This window comes from Boleophthalmus pectinirostris, unplaced genomic scaffold, assembly GCF_026225935.1.
Source record: "Boleophthalmus pectinirostris isolate CB_2022bp ecotype Guang Dong unplaced genomic scaffold, ASM2622593v1 HiC_scaffold_8, whole genome shotgun sequence".
Taxonomy (NCBI): Eukaryota; Metazoa; Chordata; class Actinopteri; order Gobiiformes; family Gobiidae; genus Boleophthalmus; species Boleophthalmus pectinirostris.
The window spans coordinates 7277771-7287770 of NW_026571515.1; the positions used below are offsets into that span (position 1 = coordinate 7277771).

General features: G+C 41.5%; 1 protein-coding gene across 1 annotated transcript in view; it reads left to right on the forward strand.

Moving 5' to 3' along the window:
• Positions 1-10000, forward strand: part of celsr3 (cadherin, EGF LAG seven-pass G-type receptor 3) — a 224862-nt gene that overhangs the window by 157894 nt on the left and 56968 nt on the right. Inside the window, 4 exon segments of the mRNA XM_055165651.1 lie at positions 1138-1258; positions 5765-5948; positions 7699-7800; positions 9578-9672. Of these exon segments, the coding sequence (XP_055021626.1) occupies positions 1138-1258; positions 5765-5948; positions 7699-7800; positions 9578-9672 (502 nt within the window).

Genomic DNA, 10000 nt, shown 5'->3' on the forward strand with positions numbered 1-10000 from the left:
TAAAGAACCAGGAACATCAGAGGGAAGAGGAAAAGAGTCGTGTTTGTGACTAGGACCGGGTATTGTTATGTTATATTACTGCTACTGAAATATTTTTGAGGTATTGGTAGTAGTAGCTGGGTGAATTACAGTTTTTCTCTTATTGATCAGTCATGATTTTCGATTCCAACATTTTATATTTTGTCGTATTAAGGATAAATAAAATGGCTTTCATTATTCATTTCCTAAATAGACTTTTGAATGAGTACAATTTAACACAAAAAAGGGGGAAATTGTCAAAAAAATTGCTCTAAACCACTGCTTTTATTATGAGCTTTTTGTAAAGGGCTTTACAGTTCTGGTTTAGTTCTGCTTTAGACCTGGTTCAGACCTGGTTTAGTCCTGGTTTAGACCCAGTTTAGTCCTGGTTTAGTCTTGGTTTAGGTCTGGTTTAGGCCTGATTTAGGCCTGGTTTATACCTGGTTTAATCCTGATTTATTCCTGGTTTGCCCTGTTTTACCCTGTTTTTGTAAAGGGCTCTGAAGCTCTGGCACTGATTTAATCCTGGTTTAGTCGTGGTTTAGACCTGGTTTAGTCCTGGTTTAGACCTGGTTTAGTCCTGGTTTAGACCTGGTTTACCCTGTTTTACCCAGTTTTTTGTAAAAGGCTCTGCAGCTCTGACTTTGCACTAGTTTAGTCCTGGTTTAGTTCTGGTTTAATCCTGGTTTAGTCCTGGTTTAGACCTGGTTTAATCCTGGTGTAGTCCTGGTGTAGTCCTGGTTTAGTCCTGGTTTAGTCCTGGTGTAGTCCTGGTTTAGGCCTGGTGTAGTCCTGGTTTAGTCCTGGTGTAGTCCTGGTTTAGTCCTGGTGTAGTCCTGGTTTAGTCCTGGTGTAGTCCTGGTGTAGTCCTGGTTTAGTCCTGGTGTAGTCCTGGTTTAGGCCTGGTTTAGTCCTGGTTTACACCTGGTTCAGACCTGATTTAGACCTCGTTTAGTCCTGGTTTAGTTCTGTTTTAGTCCTGTTTTACCCAGTTTTTTGTAAAGGGCTCTGCAGATCTGGCTTTGCACTGATTTAGTCCTGGTTTAGTCCTGGTTTAGTCCTGGTTTAGTCCTGGTTTTCCCTGTTTTTCCCCTCACATTTTGCTGTGTTCTCGTCCAGGATTGAGCAGCAGTGTCCCCGGCGCTGGTGGGGGACTCCAAACTGTGGTCCATGTGACTGTGATGTGGACAAAGGCTTCGACCCAGACTGCAACAAGACCAGCGGCCAGTGTCAATGCAAGGTACCTGTTTAGTCCTGAGTCAGACCTGGTTCAGACCTGGTTTAGTCCTGGTTTAGTCTTGGGTTACACCTGGTTTAGAGCTGGTTTAGTCTTATGATAGTCATGGTCTAGTCCCAGTCCAGTCCTGGTTTACGTTTAGTTAGACCTGTTTCAGATCTATTTAGTCCTGTTTTAGTTCTGGGTTATTCATGGTTTAGGTCTGGTTTCCCTTGGTTTAGGCCTGTTTTACTTCTGGTTTAGACCTGTTTTAGATCAGGGTTAGTCCTGCTTTAGTTCTGGTTTAGTCCCATTTAGTCCTGGGTTAGTCATGGTTTAGTCCTGGATTTGTCCTGGTTTAGTTCTGATTTAGACCAGGTTTAGATCTGTTTTAGTCCTGATTTAGATATGTTAGTCCCATTTAGTCCTCAGTTAGTCATGGTTTAGATTTGGGTTAGTACTGTTTTAGTTCTAGGTTAGTCATGGTTTAGTCTCATTTAGTCCTAGTTTAGTCCTGTTTTAGACCTTGTTTAGACCTGGTTTAGTTCTGATTTAGGCCCGGTTTGGTTCTGATTTAGACCTTGTTTAGACCTGATTTAGACCTTGACTGGTTTAGACCTGATTTAGACCTGGTATAGACCTGGTTTAGACCTGGTATAGACCTGGTTTAGATTTGAATTTGGTTGTTAGTCCTGTTTTAGGCCTGGTTTAGACTTGTTTGGTTCTGATTTAGACATAGTTTAATTCTGGTTTATTTCTGGGTTAGATCTGGTTTAGATCTTGGTTGGTCCTGGGTTAGTCATGGTTTAGGCCTGGTTTAGACCTGGTTTAGACCTGTATTAGTCCTGGTTTAGACCTGGTTCAGTCCTGAGTTAGTCCTGGTTTAGACCTGGTTCAGTCCTGTATTAGTCCTGGTTTAGACCTGGTTCAGTCCTGTATTAGACCTGGTTTAGACCTGGTTCAGTCCTGAGTTAGTCCTGGTTTAGACCTGGTTCAGTCCTGTATTAGTCCTGGTTTAGACCTGGTTCAGTCCTGTATTAGTCCTGGTTTAGACCTGGTTCAGTCCTGGAGTTATTAGTCCTGGTTTAGACCTGGTTCAGTCCTGTATTAGTCCTGGTTTAGACCTGGTTCAGTCCTGTATTAGTCCTGGTTTAGACCTGGTTGGTATTAGTCCTGGTTTAGACCTGTATTAGTCCTGGTTTAGACCTGGTTTAGTCCTGTATTAGTCCTGGTTTAGACCTGGTTTAGACCTGTTTAGTCCTGTTTCCTGGTTTAGTCCTGACCTGGTTTCCTGTTTACCTGGTTTAGACCTGGTTTAGTCCTGGATTAGTCCTGGTTTAGACCTGGTTCAGTCCTGTATTAGTCCTGGTTTAGACCTGGTTCAGTCCTGTATTAGTCCTGGTTTAGACCTGGTTTCAGTCCTGTATTAGTCCTGGTTTAGACCTGGTTCAGTCCTGTATTAGTCCTGGTTAGACCTGGTTCAGTCCTTATTAGTCCTGGTTTAGACCTGGTTCAGTCCTGTATTAGTCCTGGTTTAGACCTGGTTCAGTCCTGTATTAGTCCTGGTTTAGACCTGGTTCAGTCCTGTATTAGTCCTGGTTTAGACCTGGTTCAGTCCTGTATTAGTCCTGGTTTAGACCTGGTTTAGACCTGTATTAGTCCTGGTTTAGACCTGGTTCAGTCCTGTATTAGTCCTGGTTTAGACCTGGTTCAGTCCTGTATTAGTCCTGGTTTAGACCTGGTTTCAGTCCTGTATTAGTCCTGGTTTAGACCTGTATTAGTCCTGGTTTAGACCTGGTTCAGTCCTGTATTAGTCCTGGTTTAGACCTGGTTCAGTCCTGTATTAGTCCTGGTTTAGACCTGGTTCAGTCCTGTATTAGTCCTGGTTTAGACCTGGTTCAGTCCTGTATTAGTCCTGGTTTAGACCTGGTTCAGTCCTGTATTAGTCCTGGTTTAGACCTGGTTCAGTCCTGTATTAGTCCTGATTTAGACCTGGTTCAGTCCTGTATTAGTCCTGGTTTAGACCTGGTTCAGTCCTGTATTAGTCCTGGTTTAGACCTGGTTCAGTCCTGTATTAGTCCTGGTTTAGACCTGGTTTCCTGTATTAGTCCTGGTTTAGACCTGGTTCAGTCCTGTATTAGTCCTGGTTTAGACCTGGTTCAGTCCTGTATTAGTCCTGGTTTAGACCTGGTTCAGTCCTGTATTAGTCCTGGTTTAGACCTGGTTCAGTCCTGTATTAGTCCTGGTTTAGACCTGGTTCAGTCCTGTATTAGTCCTGGTTTAGACCTGGTTAGACCTGTATTAGTCCTGGTTTAGACCTGGTTCAGTCCTGTATTAGTCCTGGTTTAGACCTGGTTCAGTCCTGTATTAGTCCTGGTTTAGACCTGGTTCAGTCCTGTATTAGTCCTGGTTTAGACCTGGTTTCAGTCCTGTATTAGTCCTGGTTTAGACCTGGTTCAGTCCTGTATTAGTCCTGGTTTAGACCTGGTTCAGTCCTGTATTAGTCCTGGTTTAGACCTGGTTCAGTCCTGTATTAGTCCTGGTTTAGACCTGGTTTAGACCTGGTTCAGTCCTGTATTAGTCCTGGTTTAGACCTGGTTTAGACCTGGTTCAGTCCTGTATTAGTCCTGGCTTTTCTGCTGTCCTGATTCCAAACTAAAACGTTGTGATCAGTGGAGAATGTCCGTAATCCGTGTAAATCCCACTTTAACCACAGCAGATCCAAATATGGTAATTCTCAAACAGAGCTCTGATAATATGTGTATCATTTGTAATCCTGTTTAATCTGATCCATGACCCTAATCCATAACCTCAAACCTAAACCCTGTCAAGAGCATCGTAACGGAGCACTTCCTGTTTAAATCGTTTGATCAAATGTACTTTTATCCATAAATCCTTTGTGATTTTTATTTTTCTTCTAATAGAAATGACGGATATTTAAAGTGAAGTAATGTTTTTTCCTCATCACATACAGACCTGGAGTTGCTCTTCTCTCAAACTAAAAACACTCTGTTCCACCTTGTGATGTCATGTGGTAATACAGGAAGTGCTCCAATGTGTAAAAGAGGTAAAAAGAGCTGTTAACTTGAAAACCACCACTTCATAACATCCAGTGTTGGGAAGGTGACTTTTAAAATGTAATCCCCTACAGATTACAGATTACATACCCCAAAATGTAACTTGTAACGGAATCCATTAAGTTACTTAAAGTGAGTAATCTGAATACTTTGGATTACTTGATTTGCTGCAGAGAAGCAAAGACGAGGAAATCTTCACATAAGAAGTTTTGTCTGATAAAAGAAAATAAAAAGCCCAGACTTTACTGAACCAAATTTAAAATATTATTGATAGAAGAAGAGGAGACACGTCCAAGCAGCAGGATTTAGTCCTGTTAAATCCTGTTTTAGTCCTGGTTTAGTTCTGATTTTAGACCTGTTTGAGACCTGGTTTAGTCCTGGTTTTAGACCTGGTTTTAGTCCTGGTTTAGTCCTGGTTTAGATCTAGTTTAGATCTAGTTTAGACTTGGTTTTAGTCCTGGTTCAGACCTGGTTTAGACCCAATTTAGATCTAGTTTAGACCTGGTTTTAGTCCTGGTTTAGTCCTGGTTTAGATCTAGTTTAGTCCTGGTTTAGATCTAGTTTAGATCTAGTTTAGACCTGGTTTTAGTCCTGGTTTAGACCTGGTTTAGTTCTGGTTTAGATCTAGTTTAGTCCTGGTTTAGATCTAGTTTAGATCTAGTTTAGACTTGGTTTTAGTCCTGGTTCAGACCTGGTTTAGACTTGATTTAGATCTAGTTTAGACCTGGTTTAGTTTACAGCAATGAGTGGAATTACTGAAAAAAAAAAAAGGGAGGGGGGGTATATCCCAAAATGTGAAAACAGGAAAACAGGAAAATATCTCTGTGTAATCCATTTATTTCAACAAAGTAACTGTAATCCAATTACCACTCATGGAGAAAGTAACTGTAACAGTGAATACAGAATACAGTTACTCTGATTACGTAACTCAGGTACATGTAATCTGTTACATGATACACAACACTGATAACATCACAAGGTGGAACAGAGCATTTTGAGTTTTCGAAATGTAGACAGATTGAGATTGAGACTGAGATTTATGTATTTATTTTGGGCAAGTAAGAAATCTACATTGTTTTACTATGGAATATATAACATTAATGAAATCATAGCAGAAATAACAGCAACAAAAAATAAATAAATAAAAAATAAATTGGCCCAAAAAGGAGATTAATAATGAAATGAAACAAAACACCAGGTATGTTTTTGAGAAGGTAACAGCATTTTAAAGCTCACAAGAATTCATTTTGCGTAATAATAATAATAATAATAATAATAATAATAATAATAAAAAGACCTTTAAAGTCAAAATATCGTTATCAAAATTTAAAAAGTTGCATTTTTTGGAATATTTTTGAATTTTTAAAAATCATATTGGATTGGATTGAACTACCCTTTTTGTCCGTAACCATGTTTTTATTCATCTTTTTTGTCCCTTTTCTTCGACCCGTAGGAGTTCCACTACCATCCCCACGGCTCAGATTCCTGTCTCCCGTGCGACTGTTATCCCATTGGCTCCTTCTCCAGGTCATGTGACCTAGAGAGCGGCCAGTGCCAGTGCAGACCCGGAGTGATCGGACGCCAGTGCAACAGCTGCGACAACCCCTTCGCCGAAGTCACCAACAATGGATGTGAAGGTCTGCTTCAGTCCTCGTTTAGTCCTGGTTCCAAGTCCTGGTTTAGTCTGGTTTAGTCCTGGTTTAGTCCTGGTTTAGTCCTGGTTTAGTTGGTTTAGTCCTGGTTTAGTCCTGGTTTAGTCCTGGTTTAGTCTGTTTAGTCTGGTTTAGTCCTGGTTTAGTCCTGGTTTAGTCCTGGTTTAGTCCTGGTTTTAGTCCTGGTTTAGTCCTGGTTTAGTCCTGGTTTAGTCCTGGTTTAGTCCTTGGTTTAGTCCTTGGTTTAGTCCTGGTTTAGTCCTGGTTTAGTCCTGGTTTAGTCTTGGTTTAGTCCTGGTTTACTGGTTTAGTCTGGTTTAGTCTGGTTTAGTCTTGGTTTAGTCCTGGTTTAGTCCTGGTTTAGTCCTGGTTTAGTCCTGGTTTAGTGGTTTAGTCTGGTTTAGTTGGTTTAGTCTGGTTTATGGTTTAGTCTTGGTTTAAATCTTGTTTAGTTCTGGTTTTGTTTTCGCTTAGTCCTGGTTTAGTTCTGGTTTAGTCCTGGTTCATTTCTGCTTTTGTCATGATTTAGTCCTGGTTTAGTTCTGCTTTAGTCATTCTTTAATCCTAGTTTAGATCTGGTTTAGTCCTGGTTTAGTCTTGGTTTAAATCTTGTTTAGTTCTGGTTTTGTTTTCGCTTAGTCCTGGTATTGATCTGGTTTAGTTCTGGTGTAGTCCTGGTTCATTTCTGCTTTAGAAATGGTTTAGTCCTGGTTTAGTTGTGTTTTTGTTCTGTTTTAGTTCAGCTGGAGTTTAGTCCTGGTTTAGTCCTGGTTCATTTGAAGTTTAATCCTGATTTAGTCCTGGTTTAGTTCTGGTTTAATCCTGGTTTAAGTCCTGGTTTAGTCCTGGTTTAGTCTGGTTTACCTGGTTTAGTCCTGGTTTAGTCCTGGTTTAGTCCTGGTTTAGTCCTGGTTTACCTGGTTTAGTCCTGGTTTAGTCCTGGTTTAGTCCTGGTTTAGTCCTGGTTTAGTCCTGTTTAGTCCTGGTTTAGTCCTGGTTTAGTCCTGGTTTAGTCCTGGTTTACCTGGTTTAGTCTTGGTTTAGTCCTGGTTTAGTCCTGGTTTAGTCCTCCTGGTTTAGAGTCCTGGTTTAGTTTAGTCCTGGTTTAGTCCTGGTTTCCTGGTTTAGGTTTAGTCCTGGTTTAGTCCTGGTTTACCTGGTTTAGTCCCTGGTTTAGTCCTGGTTTAGTCCTCCTGGTTTAGTCCTGGTTTAGTCCTGGTTTAGTCCTGGTTTAGTCCTGGTTTACCTGGTTTAGTCCTGGTTTAGTCCTGGTTTAGTCCTGGTTTAGTCCTGGTTTAGTCCTGGTTTAGTCCTGGTTTAGTCCTGGTTTAGTCCTGGTTTAGTCCTGGTTTAGTCCTAGTTTAGTCCTGGTTTAGTCCTCCTGGTTTAGTCCTGGTTTAGTCCTGGTTTAGTCCTGGTTTAGTCCTGGTTTAGTCCTCCTGGTTTAGTCCTTCTGGTTTAGTCCTGGTTTAGTCCTGGTTTAGTCCTGGTTTAGTCCTGGTTTAGTCCTGGTTTAGTCCTGGTTTAGTCCTGGTTTAGTCCTGGTTTAGTCCTGGTTTAGTCCTGGTTTAGTCCTGGTTTAGTCCTACCTTTGTTTCATTTGCTTTGGGTCACATTTGCTCTGCTCTTACTCGTATTATTTATCCCGTGCACTTCGTCTCTAGTCTGACTCCTGGTTTAGTACTGATTTTATTTTATAGTTTTGCATCAGTAAAAGATCTTGTTTTCTCTTCAGTGATCTACGACGGCTGCCCTAAAACCATCACCGCTGGGATCTGGTGGCCCCGGACCAAGTTCAACCTCCCAGCGGCCGTCCCCTGCCCCAAAGGATCCGTGGGTCAGTCCTGGTTTAGTCTGGATCTTACAAACTGATTAGCCAGACTTTTTAACGCATCGACTGTCTTGTTTTAGTCAATCTGATGCTTAAAAATCCACACAAAGCTTTATTTTAACACTACACTGTGTAACTTGAGTCTGTCACCTGTTTGTCTCCGTGGAAATGTGCTCAAAATGTTCCACAGTATAACCATAAACTTAAAGGTTGTATAGAGGATTTTCCAAGGAACGAGAAATCCAGCGACTGTTTGTCCTTTTTCAAATGTTGCGCATGCGTGAAACCACCCCCCCTCCCCTACAGCTCCTACGTAGAAACACCTCCTTCTGCCTCATCCTTACGCCAGAAACCGGTGCTGCACATGACTTGTAAACAACTAACTACAGTGTTGGTTAGGCAAGACGGAGAAGTGAGGAGCGGGGGGAGCGGTGCGCGGACAAGAAGTGAGGAGCAGGGAGAAGAACGGAACGGGCAGAGGGGGCGCAGAGATTCCGTGCGAATGAACTAGCTACTACTACAACACGCAGCAGCAAGCGGACTCTTTCTTTGCCTTGAAAATTACGTTTTCAGACATAGGATATCGCATTCGTGTCCTGAAAAACGTTTGTCTCGCTCTTGGAAATAAAGTACGTTTTCATAATAAGCAGAAGTTTCCTGTCCAGGAGTAATTTGTGGACCAGTGCGTCAGTCTTTAGACCCTGCGTCTGCTTCAGTTCGCGCCATCGCTGGAATGAATCTTCAAGAATCACCTTAGTTTGGTTTCGCTGCTTTTCCCCTTGTCTTCTTCTTTCAGCGACCTCAAAAACGGATTTTGTTTTGGGGCTAACTGCTCGTAGATTCTTGTCGCCATTGCAACAAACTTTGTGCGAACTGCGAGGAAGATATAGGTCAAAAAAGCCGTTAAGAACTGTTGCGTTGGTGGAGTAAACAGCGTCTGTGCGTCTTGCGTCTGTGGACTGCGTGACAGTCGTACGTAAACCACGTACCGGCGGCGCAGGCAAGTCAGTTACACTAGAAACGTAGGGAGATTGATTGACAGCCTGTCAGCTCACAGATAACGAGGCAGTGTCGTTATCTATTGGCAAATGTTTAGCCCCACCACGTCCAGAGTTGATGAATTTTTATTCTCTTTTTTTTGGTCATCATAATTACAAGGCTACGGCACCTTCTATAATCTATCATTGACAATTTGAAACAAAAAAAAAAAACAAAAAAAATCCTCCATACAACCTTTAAGAATCTCCATGGAGACTTGTAACCCAGCTCAGAGTAAGAATGAGTGTTTTTGAGCCATAAAAAAACACCTGTAGTTGAATTAGTTTAATGCCGTACTGTGGACAATTTAAACCAAAGAAAAAAATTAAATAAAATCACATCTCCATGGAGACAAACAGGTTGCGGACCTTCTCCAGAAAAATTACACAGTGCACCTTTAACATGAAAAGACAGCTGCACAAAAGCGTGACTACACCACTGTAAAGGGGCTAAAAAAGATCTTGGGGGGTAGTTAGTAGTAAAATATAATTACTACATTTGATTTAAACTACATAATTTGGTTTAAAGAATCAAAATCGGTCTAAAAAATCAACGTCTTATCGGCCGTTGGTTGCTCTGTATTCGTGGTATTTGTTTATTTGTGGCAGCTCAGGCTTTTTAATGGTATATGCTGTGTATTTAAAAATGTGTTTGCTTTGTGGAATCAGAGGTGGTTTCAGTATTATCGTTTATCACAGCATATCTTTGTAGCAGTGTTGTAATTGTGTGTTTCGTTGTTTCACAGGAGCAGCCATCAGACACTGCGATGTGGAGAGGGGCTGGCTCGAGCCGGATCTCTACAACTGCACCTCTCCTGCCTTTGTGGAGCTCAACACTGCTGTGAGTCCGCACCTTTGTTTAGTCCCATTATCAATCCTAGTTACCATATTTTTCGGACTATAAGTCACTTCAAAGTATAAGTCGCACCAGCCAAAAATGCGTAATGAAGACGAAAAAAACATATACGTCACACCAGATTATAAGTCGCACTTTTGGGGGGAAATTTCTGAGCAACTTCTGTCACTTCTGAGCAACTCCGCGTCCTCCGGAGGTAAACAGAGCGACGCTTCCTCTTCTGCGTAGCTGTCGTCAGACTCAGCATCAGTTCCAGTTAGAATTATTTCGGTTTAGTATAAGTTAATATATAAGTTTATTACTATAAGTTTAT